Source organism: Salvia miltiorrhiza, chromosome 5 (genome assembly GCF_028751815.1).
Source record: "Salvia miltiorrhiza cultivar Shanhuang (shh) chromosome 5, IMPLAD_Smil_shh, whole genome shotgun sequence".
Taxonomy (NCBI): domain Eukaryota; kingdom Viridiplantae; phylum Streptophyta; class Magnoliopsida; order Lamiales; family Lamiaceae; genus Salvia; species Salvia miltiorrhiza.
Window position 1 is genome coordinate 14,838,970 of NC_080391.1, and position 17,415 is coordinate 14,856,384.

Genomic DNA, 17,415 nt, shown 5'->3' on the forward strand with positions numbered 1-17,415 from the left:
GGCGAAGTATCTTCCCTGAGATACTCGAGTCTTTGCAGACTTTTGGAGACTTGGCTGATGTCCAGTAGCTTGTTCTCGAGGATGGTTCTTGCTTCGTCTGGATTCAGTATTACTTGGTCTCCACGGATGTTGTTCCTTCTGAAACTGAACTGTGGATGTCAGTTTCTGACTGATGTGGCTTTTCTTTCCCCTGGATTGGTGAGGAAGATTCTTCTTGACTCCTGATGTTCCTTCCCGGATCTTTGACTGAAATTTGCTTTCCAGCCTTTTCAATAGAATGATCTGGTTGGGGGCCTCCTTAGCTCGTCGGTAGCTTCGTGGAGGTGGAACATTTGATCTAGCCATCAGTCTGCGCTTACGAACTTCATCCATATCATGATCTCTTGATTCTTCTGAGGTTGTGATTTCAGAAGGATCGTCCTTTGAGATGATCATGATATCCTTTCCTTTGGCAGCTGCAACCTTTCCTCCGATGCTGTTGACCAGGCCTTTCGATGGAAAGTTGCTCATCATGGGAGACTGCATCATGCAGTTCTTGACTGTTTCTTCCAGTTTGTGATTGAGCCTCTTGATTTCATGAGATGCTCTTTCACATTTTGAGTTGGAGATTCTGAGCTCTTCTTCCAGTCGACTGTTCTCCATGATTAGCTGATCAAGACATATTTCATCCGGAAAGTAGATGATTGTCTGATTCTTAGCTCGTTCATCATTGATCTCCTTGTCCATTTTTTTATTCTGCTTGAGGAGATCTTCGAACATTTTCCTCAGCTGACAGTGATCAGTCATGAGCTGATCAAACTCGTCAGTTTCATCGGATGAGCTATCTTCAGATTCTGAGTGGTCTCCTGAAAGCATCAGGAAGTTATCAGTATAAGGAGTTTTTGAGTGAGAGTTTACCTCTGGGCCATTCATTCCATTTTCGTAGCTGTTGCCAGCCACGCTTTCTGATTCATTGGCCATCAGGGCTCGGCTCTCATCATCTGAGCTGGAACTGTCGAAGTCGGATGATTCTGATGTGTCTTTGGAAGAGTCAGCATCGTCAGCAACCATCGATTTCTTCTTTGAAAAGCTACGATCTTTCTTAGCTTTCAGTTCCCTGCGCTCAGCTGGAGTCAGATCAGGGCATTCATGTCGAAAGTGCCCTTTCTTTCTACATCCAAAGCATTCCAAGTCTTTGATGTCGTAAGCGGCTGACTTTCTTTCTCCGCTACGATCTGTGGAATGTCTGGAGTTTCCTTCTCTTTCTTTTCCTTTGAAGTGTTGCTTGTGGAACCTTCTGTACTTCCGGAACTTGGACTCCATCTTGTTAAATCTTTCAGACAACAAAGCATATTGACTGAAGAAGTCCTCTGGGTTGAGTTCCGTTGGCTCCTTGATTTGCTTCTTGCCTTCTCTGGTTGAGGCCTTCAGTGCAACTCCTCTTGAGGTTGATGGATCATCTTCGTCTGATCCTCCAGCCTTCTTGATACCAAGATTTCTCAAAAGGTCGAACTCATTTGCCATGAGGTCGGAGAAAAGCTTGTTTGTCGGGAGCTGACTGAATCCTGGCTTATGCTGATGAGCGACTGAGTAGATCTGCCATTCTCCACGTGGCAGTGCTCGAAGAATCTTCAGGTTGATTTCTCGTTGAGTGTATTTGTCTTTGGAAATGGATTGAACTTCATTCAAGATAAGATTGAATATTTGTTCCATTTCCTCGACAGATTCATTCTTGAGCATGAGGAAGGAGTCGAACTTCTGGCAAGCTATGGATAGCTTATTCTCCTTGATTTCCTCAGAACCTACGCACATTCTTTCCAGAATGTCCCACATCTCCTTTGCTGTTCCGCACTTGATGATCTTCATGACATGCTTGTCGGGAACGGTGCCGGAGATGATGCTTTTGGCGAGGTTGTCTAACTCATCTTGCTTCCTTTCTTCTGTGGTGAAGTCTGCCTTTGACTTGGGTTGGACCTCATCGTAAGGATCCTGTCGGAGATCAGCAGGAACCCTTTTGATGGTTTCGGTGATGGTGATCGGTCCGCTGGTGATGACTTCCCACATTCGGCAATGTTGGGCGGTGAGGAAGCTATCAAGCCGAAACTTCCATATGTCGTATTTTTCAATACTAAACATAGGTAGAGAAGATAATCTGCTGTGGTTAGTCTCCATCAAAAAAGAGAGAACAGATAACGGCAGATAGAGCAAATTGCAAGCACAAAAAGAAAGAGTAAAACTTTTTCGAGACCTTTAAGGAAAAGGATCTAGTTCAAATAGAACCTAGTCAGATGCAGATAGTTCTTGCGAACAACCTGCTCTGATACCAATTGTTAGGTCCGGGGGTCTCGAATAGGTGTATGGGAGGGGAATACACCTACAGGCTATTTTTATGACTATCTACTGACCTCAATCAGATGGATCTCAGTCAGAGATTAAAACGAAACTTTACACGCAAACAAAGACTCCTGTTTTACTGAAATCAGTTTTAACCAACAGAGTTGACGACTGATACTGAAAGCTCTTCAGTAATGAGTTATCAGTTAAGTTATTGGAACTTAACTGATTCAAATAAGGGCTTCAGTCGTGTTTGCAAAAATAGAGATGATATCGCTCTTCCTTACTATCAGAGGATAGTTCAGTCAGATTGATATCATACGCAGCGGAAATTAAACTTAGTTTCGCAATAGCCTCGGTGGAGCAAGTTGTTGGATTAAGGTTTCTCTTTGCTGTTAGTCAGTGTTCAGTTTTATCAATTGAAATAGCACAAGTATGAATGTAAAACTGAAAGCTGTAAATAACACAGAGACTTTTACGTGGTTCGGAAAAACCCTTTCCTACATCCACGGCTGGTTGATCAGACCAACAATCCACTCCGCAAGTGCTTGCCTGGTGCACTGCAAACCGTACCCGTGTGCTTGCCTGGTGCACACAACCGTAAACTGAAGATAACCCCTCTTCAGCACCCACACACCTCACGTAGGATTTCCCTGCTAAACACACCTCGTGCTCAGACTTTTCACTCAGAGTTCAGAGTACCTTCCTGAACTCCGAATCACTCAAACACTCTTATGGGGGAGAGGTTTAAACGAGTGCCAACTATACTTACAAAGAACAAGTTCTTTGAAGCAAGTTTGACCTTTGGCTTCTGGGTAAACAGATATATGCCTAGGGTCTAAGAGAATGTATGTAATCAGCAGTGACTGATTTTGGCTTTGGAATTCTCTTCTTCGATTCAAGCTTTGGGCGGTTTAAGCTTTAGGCTGAGTAGCAATTTCGGCAGAGCTTCAGCTTATGTTGTTGAATCGGTGAAGGTTGAAGTGATCCTCGAGCGCTATTTGTAGGAGAACTCTTGAATAGATCCGTTGGCGTAAATCGTCCTCAAGATTTCTTCCGTTGGAGAGCAATTCGAATTTGGGCTGAGGCTTCAATCTTCGAGGTTCCTTGTCTGTGTGGAAACGGCTATCTTTGATGGACAGGAGACGTGACATCTCTGAAAAGTAACCACCAGATAGGAATGACCTCTGCAGAGATAAGATATTGATATCTATGCATTTAATGCGGCTGTACTTGTGCGTACGTGGATTCCTCTGAACGTTGGAAGATCAGTCCTAGGAGGAATGTTCAACTGATACTTGACTTTAGTATCAGTCCATTGCGCGCATTAAATAATTAGTCTTCAACTGATTCTTCAACTGATACTTCAGTTGGTATCTGCAGTCTTGAGTCTTTAGTCTTCAGTCTTCAGTCTTCAGTCTTTGACACCGCAACTAAACTAGAAACGAACTCTAACACTTGAGTTCAAAACGATTCTAGTCTATTACAAATAAGTCCTATGAATTTTGGTATCATCAAAACAAGGGTTAGGATATTCCACAAGGTTCCCAACAGAAATTCATCACCCGAGCCTTTGAAAAATAGACAATTATGAGAAGTGGACTGTTCAAAACTATAGCTAAGCAAATACTTGAAAAACTCAACATTTCATTCTTAAGATGCATGTTTAAACCCATAAAGACTCTTCACTATTTTACAAACCTGCCCAAACTAGAATACACTTGAGGTCGTAGCATATACATATCATTATATAAGAAAGTATTATTAACATTGATTTGATGTGTAGGCCATGCAAAAGATGTAGCAACAAATATAAGAAGTTTTACAGTCATAAGTTTAGCAACTGGAGAGAAGACATTTATGTAATCAACTCCATATTCATGATTGTAGTATTTGGCTACCAAACTAACTTTAAATCGCTCCATTGTACCATTTGCATTCAACTTAACTTTGTAGACCCATTTTGATCCAATCGGCTTCTATACTTCAGACAGCCTAGTTAACACCCAAGTTTGATTTGCTTCTACCGTCAATTCAGAGTTCATGACAGTTTGCCACTCAACATATCGATTAGCCTATCTATAGAAGTAGGCTCGTGGAGAGATGTAACATTAACAAGAAATACAATATATTGTGGAATATATATGAGAGAAAATATATAAGAAAAAGTGGGTAGAGTAAAAAAGGTCAACAGAATAAGGGATAGCGAATTTGTAAATATCAACTAAACCTACATAATCTTGAATCTAGGATGAATGTTTATGTTGGAAAATTAATGAAATATCCTTATCCTAGTTTTGATGATACCAAAACCCTTAGATTTTCTTTTTCTAGACTAGATCTTTTTGAACTCAAGTGTTAGAGTTCAGTCAACTAGCTAGACTGAAGACCGGCGAACTGAAGTTCGAAGACTGAAGACTGCTTGATTGAAGATCGCAACTGAATTGATTGAAGACAAATACTGAAGTATTTAAAGGACGGAGACTTCACTAAAGATTCAGTTATGACTGAATAACTAATGTTGGCCACGTGGAAATAGCTGACTGATACATAAGTCAAGTATCAGTGAACATTCTTCATCGGACTGAAGTTTTAAGTTTAAAAGAAGCCACGTACACATCAAGTACAGCCGCATTAAATGCAAAGATATGAAGATCGTCCTCTCCTGTGTAGAGCTTTCTTTTGTGGTGCTAAATTTTTAGAAGCACCATGCTCCTACTGCTAGAGACGCCATTCCTCAACAAATCAGGAGCCTCGAAGATTGAAGCCTCAGCCGAAAATTCAAATCTATCTCACAATGGCTGAATTCTTGAAAACCATCTCGCCAACAGATCTATTCAAGACTTCGCCTATAAATAGAGCTCGAGGATCTTCTTTAAACTCACCAATTCAAACACTTAAGCTGAAACTCTGCCGAAATTGCGACTTAACCTACTCACTGCTTTCCAAAGTTTGAATCGAAGAAGACAATATCCAAAGTCCAAATCAGTTTACTGATTACCCAAATTCTCTTATTTTCTTAGGCACCTTCGTTGTAAATCCATAGCCTAAGCTTTGATTACAGAGAGCGTGTCCTCTATAATCCTGTTGGTATTTTGAACGTCCTTTTTCAAAAGAACGAAAAGAGAGTTTGAGAGAAAGAGAGAGTTCTAGACGGTTGTCTGAACTCAAGAGTTCTTAGCCCCCGCAAGCAAGGTGAGTGTAGTCATTGGAACTGCGAGCTGAGAATGAGACGAGAAGTCCAATCCAGTGTATTGGCATTGAAACTTTGTTTCAGTTTAAGGTTTGTTGTGCACCCATAAGCACAAGCCCAGAGTGATTGTCAGTTTGATCAACTGGCCGTGGACGTAAGAACTTATTACCGAACCACGTAAAAACCTTGTGTTGTTTATCGCTTTCAGTATTTAGTATTCTTTACTTGTGCACAAACTCTTCACTTAACTGAAACTGATAAACTGAAAAGAGAAACTTAAAAATTGACTAAGTGTTAATCACTAAGGCTATTTCCTAAGTTTTATTTCCGCTGCTTGTGTTATCAGTCTAACTGACAAATCCTTGGATAGTCAGTAAGATTTATAACACTTATCTGATTTCAAAATCTAGACTGAAACCTTACATGGATTTTTAGCTAAAGCTTTGTGCCTAACTGAAGTCAAAATACTGAAACTGATTCAGTATCAGTCTAAACCACTTTCTAAACTGAAACTTCCTTGAATGCTGACTTTCAGTTCACACTCCTTCAGTATCAGTCGATACTCACATTAGTTTTATCAAAAAAAAATTTCAAAAATAGCCTACTGGTGTATTTCTCCCCCCCCATACACCAGTTCAGTGACCCTCCGGGACCCAACAGTTTCCAGTCACGAGTACCACGTCAAAGAATAGGGTTATCATGTAACGAAAAAAAATGAACATAAAGAGACTATGAAGAAATTGTATGATGAGAAGAAAGTGCAGAAGTAAAACCATTATTTGTGGGGCAAGATGAAGTAGTATCAGTTGTAGTGATAGATGAATGGTGTAATTCATGTCAAATCAAAGCAGAAACATCTGTAGAGCTATATCAGCAGATGAAGGAAAAATTTGTAGATGTGGAAAATATATGTGATGAAGAAAATTAGCAAAACCGGAAGAAAAATGTTAAACAGAAGGTAGGAACATAACATATCACTCCAGATTATGATCTTATGCTCATCTATGTTGTAAAGTAGATATTCTTTGTGACTCATGGGATAACCCAAGAATATATATCTCATGTTTTTACTATCAAATTTCTTTCTTTGAGGATATAAAGTAACAACATATGTTAAACAACCAAAGAGTTGTAACACAATCAAGTCAGGTATCTCACCAAACAACAATTTAAACATAGTTTTCTAATCTAAAACTTTGTTAGGTAAATGATTTATCAACCATATATGTTGTATTAACAGAGAAAAGAATTGTTGAAAAAATTCTAAATTTTAATTAATATCAAAATTTCATGAAATGATGATTGAGTGTTGTAATTAGTTTTCAGCTTACTTGTTAGGACTTAGGAATATGAGTTTCTTTTTACAGGTTGATCAAGTCGGGAATAATCGAGTTAAAAACATGAAGAATTTATGAAAACTTGTAGATGAAGAAAATGAATTCTTTATCTTGTATTTATTTTTCTTGAATGAATGCTTAAAAATCTCCTTTATATTTGAACATTTGTTTATATTTATAAGCTCAAAAGATAAAATAAATACAATTTAAATTACTTGCACTTCTATCTTGTCAAATTTGATAAACCCTTGTTGCAGCTCTTTTAATCGTGTTTCTCTGCTCTGGTGAGTTTGTGACCTTTGTTGGTTCATACATGATAAGAATGATTTCAATCATGCGAGAATATTAAAAGAATACGAATAAAATAAATGATTTATAGTCGTGTATGGGCTTGTGTAGTTGGGCTTCAATATGCTTTGTATATTTTTTTTTCTTCTAAAAAAAAGGATCAATAATGGTTCTCCATTTCCCCCCTTACATACTCGAACCCCCGACCTATTGGTTGGAGGGGAAGCGTCTTACCAATTGAACTGCGCTCCTTGCCGCTTTGTATATTTTATTTAGGAGTTTTCCCTACATAAAAAGAGGCCTTTAATTCTATCCTCATCACAAGGCCTAAGTCAAATGGGAACTCAAGATCAAATATCATCTGATGTGCATAAAGATTGAAAGTTGCTGATCAACTCAACTGATGAATAAACACTTAGTTATAACAAGTGTACCGATCAACACATAAAGCTTGCCAGCTGACGACCCTACTAAAGTACTTGGCCTTAAAGCTACTAAAATAGTTAAGTGAAATGTACTTTGTTTGACTCGAAGATCTCCAGACAATTTATATTGTTCATAATGTTGTGTACGATGTTACATAATAGATAACGACATCCCACCAACCATCAAACGGACTGAATTCTACAACGAACAAAGAATGATATTTTGAACTGGCTCTCCAACGGCTATTTCGAGGCCTCCTCCTATAAATACCCTCGTAGGTTCAACACAATCACCACCAAAAACTCTGTGTAATTAAAATCTCTCAGGCATTCAAAACTATCATTTCGAGGACATTTCACAACAAATGTTTGAAGAAGGGGATCCTTTCTAAGCTCGGAAAACATCAAAGCTCATCAAGTTATTCTTACTTGAGATCTCACTCATATTCCCTTAGCTACTAGGCAAATACTCCTTGTAATCTTAAGCCTAGTATTTTGAGCAAACTATCTTTTTCAATTGTTCTTATTGCAATAGTTTGCTCACCCTAATTGAAAAAACACTTTTGAAACATCAATCCTTTTGTAATAGTTATGTTTGTGTCAGAAAGTAGAATGCAACTAAGAGACAAAGTGTTAGTTATTTGAAAGTAAAAGGTTAAGTTTTGGACATGGTTGAAAAAATGTGATTATGTTCGTGTGAACTGAACGGCTTACTTGCAGCCCAATGATAACCTTTTAAATTAGGAATCCTAATTTAGGACTGTGGACGTAAGAGCAGTTTATCTAAACCACATTAAAACTTTATGTGTGCTTTACTATTTTCAGTAATTTTCAATTGCTATTTGAATTGTCATATGAATTGCACACTTTTACACTGTATCATATATCATATCTAAGTCAACTGATTTTCTCAACTGACTCAAAGTGAACTATACGAATCTGCATGAGATGATAAGTTTTCAGTAAGATTTTCAAAATCAAGTGAGTAACAAAAGCCACCACATTTTGCACCAAATCAGTTATATATCAAACTGATAAGCTCTCAAGTTGTCAATATGATATCTAACTGATCACTACTCTATTGATTAGACTTTACTTTTCTGATAGAATACTATCTGGACGAAGTTAGCTCATAACCAAATGTGTTGATTGATCTTAGTCACCTAAAAGGTCAGCTGATTTACTGACTTACCCGTTCTATCTTTTTCAAGAAATTAAAAGTTGTCAAACGGTGTATTCCCCTCCTCTCACATACATCAATACATACTCACTCGGGATCAACAAGAGCTAAAACTTAATAGGCAAGCAACTTTGAAACATCAATGAGCTAGCTATCTGCAATAAACTCATATGTTTCTATTCTATTATGCCATTTCGTTGAGTGTGTAAATACAAGACCTCTAATGTATTACACCCAATTCTGACAATATTTGGGAAATATCCATATTAATGAATTAAGTTCCATTATTTGTTCTAAGTTGCTTAATGATTTTTCCAAAGTGAGTTTTCACCATTAAGATATGATTTCTTACTGTGGAACACACTTGACCTTAGAGCTAGAAGATAAATTCATGTTACCCTATTATAATTTTCCACCAAAGTGAGCATGAACTGTGCATTACATAAGTTCTCACTACGATAAGGACCCTACATATCAATATGCACAAGTTCTAACAAAGCATTTGTTTACCCTTTGAGACATACCTCACAATTTTGTATGGTCTCTTTCACTGCTTCACTGATTATTCCTTTAATTCATGTATGTGTGCCATAAACTCCAATGAATGATGTCTAAGTTCTTTGTGCTGATTAGTTGCTAATTGTTTATAACACTAATTGATAGTAAGAGTTGCAATGGAATTGCTTATTTCTATAACATATAAAGCCCCATTTAACTTTTTCAAGGCTAGCATAATGTCTTAATAATACAAAGTGTACTTAAGAACAAGCATCTAACACCACTATCCTTTACCAATTGTGTTATCGAGATCGGGTTGCGTGTAAATGATGGTGCATATAACATATTCTTATGACCACCTTGTCGTTAATTCTTACTTCTCCTATATGAGTAACCTCTTTCACACTGCCATGCCATCAGGTAAGTAATCTCTTGTGTATGTTTTAATACATAAACAACTACCATAAGACTTATATTACAATTAATGTGATTACTTGCTCCTGAGTTTATTATCTACAGATTCTCCTTTCTCTCTGCTACAACACTAAATGCATAATATACCTTGAAATTGCAAGTCATTACTCTTTATGCTCTGCACAATATTCACATCATTTTTCTGAATTTCCCTTATTGAACCTTAATTAACAATACTTCCAACATATTTGTTCACTTCATTTTACATCATTTTAGTAATATATGTCCCAGAGTCACCCAAAACATTGTTGTTTTATGTATGATAAGCTTCCAAAAGGATTTTTCATATAGTTTGCTTTAACCTTAGCTTTTGTATCTTCTGACCTCTTATACCTCTCAGGGTAACCACGTAAATTTCTTAATACTATCAATATGAACAAAAGCATTGACTAATTGCTTTGAAATAGAATTTATAATACATGATGATACTCTATTATCAACATTGATCCAAGATTTAGAGTAAGGCAACTCACTATCAAGCTCGGAAAATGTACTATCCTACAATTTCAATTTACTCTTTGCACCTAAAGCTGGCTTACCACATGTGCTCCACTTAAATTTTGCGTATATTCTATATAATTTCAGTAAGCCTAAACAAAATATCATAATTTCGAAAAAGATATGGATTCCTCTGCTATAAATTTTCGAAAAATAACCTTTTCCAAATGAAATATTAATGAGATTCGGAATTGAATGTGAATAAAAAATTGAAGCAATTAATTTGTATACGAGTATCAATAGGCAATACTAATAGATTACAAAATTTGGAAAAACGATAAAACTTGCCTCCTTCGAACGCACGCAAATCAACGTAGCTGCTGCACAATTCATAGCTTTTTCTCTTCTGCCGATCTGCTTAGTGTCTACGACTAAAAGAGTTTCGAGCTTCCAACAATTTCTACAAATTCCCCAAAACTAGTTTTATCTCATCAGTCGTCAATCGTGATTGCTTTTCTAAGGTACATTTTCTCTTTCTTTTTTGCTGTTCGTCAAGATTTCATTAACTCTGTCGCCTCTTCAAATTTTTATGCGATTTCGTTGAGTGTAAGTCGGATTCCTTAAGAATAATATCATCGATTAGTGAGATTTTTTTTTGTAAGGAAGCCATTAGGTGGTGACTGGTGAAGAAGTTGAGAAATTTGGGAGAAATTGGATTATTAGTACCTGTTATGTTACTTTTTTTGGCCGACGAAGTGGAATCTTTTTCGTCGAGTCTTTATGCTTGCAATTATTTTAGGGCTACTTCATCTTGTTATCTGCTTTTTTCTCTAAGCTAGTAGAGGAACTAAGAAAGATGTTTGATGGGTTCTTCGCATTACTTGTTTTTGTGTAAGATTTTGTATCATCATGCTCAAACTATTCCATAAAAAATCATGGTTTTGAATGTTGATGTAGGTATTTGTCTAGAAGGGGTTTTTTGATGAGTTCAGCGAATTAGTATTTGTTTTTGTGCAAAGTCTGTATCGTCATCCTCAAACTATATATTCCTTGAAAAAAATCATGGTTTTGAATCTTGATCACATACTAACGTTGGGTATTTGTAAATATGGATTTTTTTTGTGAGCTGCGTATTACTTGTTATTATTGTGCAAGATTTTATATCATCATGCTAAAACTATTCCATGAATATATTCATGGTTTAGAATCTTGATCGCATACTAATGCTGATGTAATTATTTGTAAATAGGGATTTTTTTTATGAGTTCTGCGAATTATTTGTTTTGGTGCTGGATTTTGTATCATGATGCTGAAACTATGCCATGAAAATTCATGATTTTGAATCTTGTTCACATACTAATGCTGATGTATATATTTGTAAATAGGGTTTTTTGTCAGCCTATGATTGAAATGGAAAATGATTTGGGGCGTGATTTGATTAGTGATTTGCCAGATAGCATTATAGAAACCATACTCACAAAGCTTCCAATCAGGGATGCTGTGAGAACAAGCGTCTTATCTCCAAGGTGGAGGTATAGATGGGCGTCCATGACCAATCTTGTGTTTGACGACAGGGGTGTGGTCGGGTATGAAGAAATCGTGCATTTTATACTCAAGTTTTTGTTTCTTCATGATGGTCCGATTCACAAGTTTTCTGTCCAATCATCATATCTGCACGCCTCAGCTGAACTTGATCAGTGGCTTCTCTTTCTCTCGCGGAGAGAAGTCAAAGAGTTGATCATTGAATTAAGGGAGGATGAGTGGTTTAGGGCACCCTCTAGTCTTTTCTCTTTCAAGAATCTGACTCGGTTGGAGCTTGTTCATTGTGAGCTATACCCCCCGCCTAATTTCAATGGCTTCATGTGGTTGAAACACATTGATTTTCAGCATGTTGTGTTCCCGCAAGATGATTATGATCACCTCATTGCAAGTTGCCCCCTCCTTGAGACTCTGACATTGACGTCCTATGATAGCATCGAGTTGTCTATCCACGCTCCGAACCTCAAGTACTTGACTGTGGATGGCGAATTTATGAAATTATGTCTTGCACACACTCCACATTTGGTTGCTGCGGGTTTTAATATATACATGACTGATCATATTGCTGCACATTTGGAACAAAGCTCCAGCTGCAATTTAGACAAGTTTCTTGGTGGTGCTCCCAAGCTTGAGAGGCTGGTTGGGAAGGTGTACTTTGTCAAGGTATTATGCTACCTCGTGATCTCGTTTATCAAGGAACATGCTAGATGATTTTGCATCCCTATGATGTGTAGGTAGCAGTAGGTTGAAAGTATAAACTCATCCATCTCTTTACTTTCAGTTTGTGAGTGTAGGTATTGGCCACGGACGTAGACTAATGACTTACCACCATTTGAAGTATATCGAGTTATACGAAGTTAACTTTGAAGACCTTAAGGAAGTATTGGTCATGCTTCAACTGATTGTAAATTCTCCGATTCTGAAGACACTGCAAGTCTCTGTAAGTTTGGCTCAACTTGCCAAAATCTATGCACCTACTGTTTGGCAATTTGTTTATGTTTACAAAAATCTGTAGGTTTCCACTGCTTCTCATATGACGTTATATCCTGAGGACTTGCTATTTTGGGACAAGAACGCTTTCGATGATTCCACGCTACATGAGTTGAAGACTGTGAAGTTTAGTGACGTGTCTGGTACACCAGTTGAAATGGGGTTTATCAAGTTTCTACTTGAGCATTCGCCTTGTCTTGAAGAAATGAGTATTAGACCAAGTTTGTATCTGACGGATGCAAGTTTGTCTATGTTGGTAGAGTTGGTGAGCTTTCGACGTGCTTCTCCACAAGCATCCATCGTTTTCATTCATGATCCTATTTGATTCCTGCTGCAACTTGTGCATAACGAACCTCATCTCGGTTTTTGCCCTAAGATTTGAAAAATGTGAAAGTAGTTTTTTCTATTGCAGTATGTTCTTTACATAATGCTAGTGTATTTTTGCTTCTGACTGAAGGCTGAAGCCACCATGTATTTGATGACAACGTAAATATACGATTGATATTGATAAAAATGAATCATTATTTGGGATAGAAGTTTGTTATTCATTTTTTTTTTTTTTTGTCATATGTGAGATGTTGCCATCACACATTCACACTACAAAAGAAGATTCTTGATAACTTCATTGCAGTCCCACAACTGCATCTTGCAGAATTCTGCCATATGGCAACATTATTGTTACAACTTACCATTTTCGAAAAACCCCACTCACCATGATTCGTGTGCTAAAATATACATACACCCCCCAAGGAAAAAAGAAAAATGAAAAATGAAAAACCTCATTTAGCACAAAAGCTCAGTTTCCTCATCATCATTCTCCATATATCAGACTACTGTACAACAACATTTTTTTGGCCTGCAAAACTTTGCTGTTTTTGAGCTCCCATTTCCAAAAATAGCATCACCTAGGACCAGAGAGCTCCATTGCCTGAACCAGCAACGATGAATCATCTGTAAGATCAGAGTATCTCTCCGAAGAAGAGAACTCATTAGCCCTGCTCCTAGTTGTCTCTACTCTCTGCGACGCCTCCCATTTCTCCGCTAGCCCGTCCCCTTCGAGCATCCTCACCACCTCCGACATCTTCGGCCTATGCAAGGGGAGGTATTGGGTGCACAGCAAGGCCACCTGCACCATCTCCTCCAGCTCAATCCGGTCGTAGTTGCTCTTCAGATCCTTGTCTACTAGTATGTCTAGCTTCTTTTCTTGATGAATCTTCTTCACCTATATATATATAGTCTTATGCTTGTTAGGAAATAACATTGGAAATGTAGTCAAGTAAGTTAGTTTGCTGCTCACCCAATCAAGCATGGCTCCTTTCTGGTTAGCTGCTTTCCCAAATTCTAGAGCCCTTTGGCCAGTGATGAGTTCTAGCAGAAGAATCCCAAATCCGAAAACATCTGTTTTCTCCGAGGATTGGCCCGTGGACAAGTACTCTGGTGCTATGTGCCCGACTGTGCCACGGACAGCTGTGGTAACGTGTGAATCGCGGTGATCAAGAAGCTTTGCTAGCCCGAAATCACCCACCACTGCCTCGCAGTAGTCATCAAGTAGTATGTTAGCGGCCTTGACGTCTCTGTGGATGATCTTGGGATCACATTGCTCGTGTAGGTATAGCAAACCTCTTGCTGCACCCAACGCTATCCTTTTCCTAGTACTCCAATCCAATGATGGTTTCCCTGCAATAAAAATAAGCATATAAGTTATGTCTGATCAAGAAAAGGGGAATCTTGCATCATTCTCATTTACCTTTGAGGCGCGAAGCTACGCTCCCATTGGACATGTAGGGGTAGACGAGGAGCCTCTCCGTTGGAGTGATGCAGAACCCGTAGAGGCGGAGGAGGTGCCTGTGGACAGCAAGGCTGATCATCTCCACCTCTGTCTGGAACTGGATCTCTCCCCCTCTGTTGTTTCCGTCTTTGAGCCTCTTCACGGCCACGACTGAGCCATCGGGGAGGCAGCCTTTGTAGACATTGCCAAAACCGCCTTTCCCGATCATGTGTTTGCTGCTGAAGTTGTGTGTTGCTGATTGGAGCTCTCTGAATTGGAACCTTCTTAGGTTGCCTAGGCAGACTTCTTGATGTTGTTCTGAAAATTTGAGGGGTAAAAAGGGTTAATTTCTTTCCTTAAAATACATATAAGGTTCCTTAAGGATATTGTCTGGTTACCATTAACATCAAAGAAAATCTGCTTGTTGTGCTTGTGCCTCCACCACAGAAGGAAGCCAAATCCAAGAATCAGTAGGCAGATGCAGCCGAGGCTAGAGCCGAACGCGAGCGCCACTCTGTGACTATTCGACATCGATGATGATGGCTGAGCAACTTCATCAATGGATGAAAAACAAGAGATTATCAAAAAACTAGAAAACCAGTAATAAAAAAAATTGAATTTTTCCGAGAATTGTGATTTCTTACTCTGAGAGAAAGAGAGAGGCATTGGTGCAGTGACATTGCAGCCTGGCTCCTTGCCAGTTGCACATATCATAGGATTTCCTAAAACACTGCAACAAGAAAAAACATAGTAACATGAAAATCAACTTTACTTGAACATGTTAAGATCCCATAACAGAAAATTCATGGGAGAAAAAGAACTTACTTGAATGTTTTTGCAACAAGTTTTGGCACTGGTCCACTCAAATTATTGAATGACAAGTCCCTTAAACCACACCACATAAAACAGTAGAGAGATGTTGAAAATCAGATCAAGACATCTCAATTCTTGCAGTAAATATTGAGTTATATGGCAAAATATGGGATTAGAAGAACCTTACAGAAATTTCAGCTGTGTCATGTTGCCCAAAGCCTGGGGAATAGGTCCAGTCAGACTATTATTGTTCAACCTCCTATTTCCATCACACACACACACACACAAGAGAGAGAGAGAGTTAATGGAAATGAAGAAAAGAAATGGCAATAAGTTGAGATTGTGATAGAATTTGAGCAAAACAAAAGAGGTGATGTGGTCTCACAGGTATCCAAGGCTTGTGAGGTGAGAAAAGGAAGGAGGTATCTCTCCTATGAGCAAATTATCAGAGAGATCAAGTTGTTGAAGTTTTGGGAGGTCTCCCAGCTCAGGAGGTATTGCCCCAGATATGTTATTTCCCTGCAACAGCCTGCAAAAACAACACTGTTAAAAAGGATCCATATGAGCTTGAGCTCTGCTGTTGATCATCATCTTGATACTCACACACTTGTGAGGTGTGTCAAGTTCCCAATACTTGCCGATATCGTCCCTGACAAACTTTGGCTGGGGATTGCTCTGCAGGAATTACCAACATATTTTTTCAGCATAATGTCAAATATTTTTATTTTTAATCTATAGTGATTAGTGAGTGACTTTGTTTAGCTTACAGTGTGGCAACACTATCACGAAAACAAGACACCATAGTCCAGCCACATGGATCAGCAGCATTCTCATCCCAGTTCAGAACTCCATGAGGATCAATCAGAGACTTCTTTATATCCATCAAAGCCACCACTGCAAAACAAATTATGATATTTTAAATTTCATTTTTTTTATTAATGGACATGTATATATAAGTCTTACATGGAAATATAATCAGGTTATTACAAAAAAAAAAAAAAAAACTGACCTTCTAAGTTGACACCATTAGGTGTGAGCATAGCAGTGGAAGAAGACCAGAAACAGAACAAAACCAGAAACAAGAGAATAGTTTCCATTGTAGGAAAATTTGGAGTTGAGATAGCAACAAGAAATGAGGCTGTTTTTGTCTGAATACAAACAAAAAAATAGATAATAATTTCTGATGGGATTTTGCAGTTTCTTGTTAGTTCGAAGAAATCAACAAAAAATATGCCAAAAACTAAAAACTTGTTTCTAAACAAGTAACAGATGCATCACATGACTACTTTTGAAGCTTGCCACACTACTACTACTGCGCAGCACTTCTTTCACAGCTTGTGTCAGATTTTCCAAGGAAAAAAAATCACAGAGGTTTTTGTAACAAAAAAGTGTGACTAGTAACATGCCCACCACTTGTGGTATCAAAGTTGCAAGAAAAGAATATATAGATAGCCAAATTTATTATTTTAAAAATAAATTAGATAAAGCAAGAATCCTCCAATCATGCTGCTGCTTAGGGGTTTGTCACTTTTGTGTTTCTTTAGCTTTTTCAAAATCTAGCATCAAAGAATTTGAACTTGTAAAAGCAAAGTTGATGTGTGCTCCTTGTTCACACTACTGTAAAATTTAAAGACTCTTATCATACTTTTTTGCCCCATGTTTTGAAAGATTTTTCGAATATTATTTTAACTTGTTTTATTATACAACGGAAGATATTAAAAATTTATATTGTATTAATGATGTCATTTTATACGTGCGTAATTTATTTCTATTCTTCCCTTTTAAAATTCTTAATTTTATGCATTACGGTATCCAAATTCATGCAGGGAAAGAAAATAGATTTTGTGTTAAAAGATGCAAATCTTCAAATTATTTATCCACAGTGCCTGACAGCTTGAACGTAATTTAAAAGTACATGATTAAATGAATTAAATTATGGGTTATATATAAAAGGGAAATCATTCAAACAAAAGGAAAGTTCTTGCCACACACAAGTTAAGGAAGATTGGTATTATAATCGTGCGGTAGATTGTCTTTGGATTTAGTGTAAGAAAGAAAACATGCGTATTGGGACATTTGGATATATATACTTCTTATATATAATGTCTGAACCCAAACATTCCCACTGTTTGTCGCTTATACAATTTTTTTCATTGTTT

General features: G+C 37.7%; 2 protein-coding genes across 3 annotated transcripts; one reads left to right on the plus strand and one right to left on the minus strand.

The window, feature by feature from the left end:
* Positions 1 to 10,314: 10,314 nt before the first annotated feature.
* On the plus strand, positions 10,315 to 13,202 carry LOC130986294 (F-box/FBD/LRR-repeat protein At1g13570-like). Of its 2 annotated transcripts, none has more exons than XM_057909662.1 (4): positions 10,315 to 10,667; positions 11,640 to 12,348; positions 12,467 to 12,625; positions 12,701 to 13,202. In XM_057909662.1, exons 2-4 carry the CDS (start codon positions 11,695 to 11,697, stop codon positions 12,998 to 13,000), a joined length of 1,113 nt encoding a protein of 370 aa, XP_057765645.1. In that variant the 5' UTR covers positions 10,315 to 10,667; positions 11,640 to 11,694; the 3' UTR covers positions 13,001 to 13,202. The 2 variants fall into 2 exon arrangements, with proteins under 2 accessions (XP_057765645.1, XP_057765644.1); XM_057909661.1 differs by lacking the exon at positions 10,315 to 10,667 and adding an exon at positions 10,682 to 11,037 and having other exon boundaries at positions 11,532 to 12,348.
* An 88-nt stretch (positions 13,203 to 13,290) lies between these two features.
* Positions 13,291 to 16,749, minus strand: LOC130986293 (protein NSP-INTERACTING KINASE 2). Its single transcript, XM_057909660.1, has 11 exons — positions 16,266 to 16,749; positions 16,024 to 16,150; positions 15,860 to 15,931; positions 15,642 to 15,785; positions 15,444 to 15,515; positions 15,269 to 15,328; positions 15,088 to 15,173; positions 14,842 to 14,994; positions 14,423 to 14,761; positions 13,973 to 14,352; positions 13,291 to 13,897 (listed from the first exon to the last, which is right to left on the minus strand). The coding sequence occupies exons 1-11, from the start codon at positions 16,351 to 16,353 to the stop codon at positions 13,577 to 13,579; spliced, it is 1,842 nt and encodes a 613-aa protein (XP_057765643.1). The 5' UTR covers positions 16,354 to 16,749; the 3' UTR covers positions 13,291 to 13,576.
* Positions 16,750 to 17,415: the final 666 nt, after the last annotated feature.

Coding starts and splice junctions, on each gene's coding strand:
- LOC130986294 (XM_057909661.1), top strand. CDS start 11,003: ATGTTTGATGGGTTCTTCGCATTACTTGTTTTTGT. Junction 12,349..12,466: donor GGAAGGTGTACTTTGTCAAG/GTATTATGCTAC, acceptor CTTTACTTTCAG/TTTGTGAGTGTAGGTATTGG. Junction 12,626..12,700: donor TGAAGACACTGCAAGTCTCT/GTAAGTTTGGCT, acceptor AAAAATCTGTAG/GTTTCCACTGCTTCTCATAT.
- LOC130986293 (XM_057909660.1), bottom strand. CDS start 16,353: ATGGAAACTATTCTCTTGTTTCTGGTTTTGTTCTGTTTCTGGTCTTCT. Junction 15,174..15,268: donor CTTGTTGCAAAAACATTCAA/GTAAGTTCTTTT, acceptor TTCTTGTTGCAG/TGTTTTAGGAAATCCTATGA. Junction 14,762..14,841: donor GATTTTCTTTGATGTTAATG/GTAACCAGACAA, acceptor TCAAATTTTCAG/AACAACATCAAGAAGTCTGC.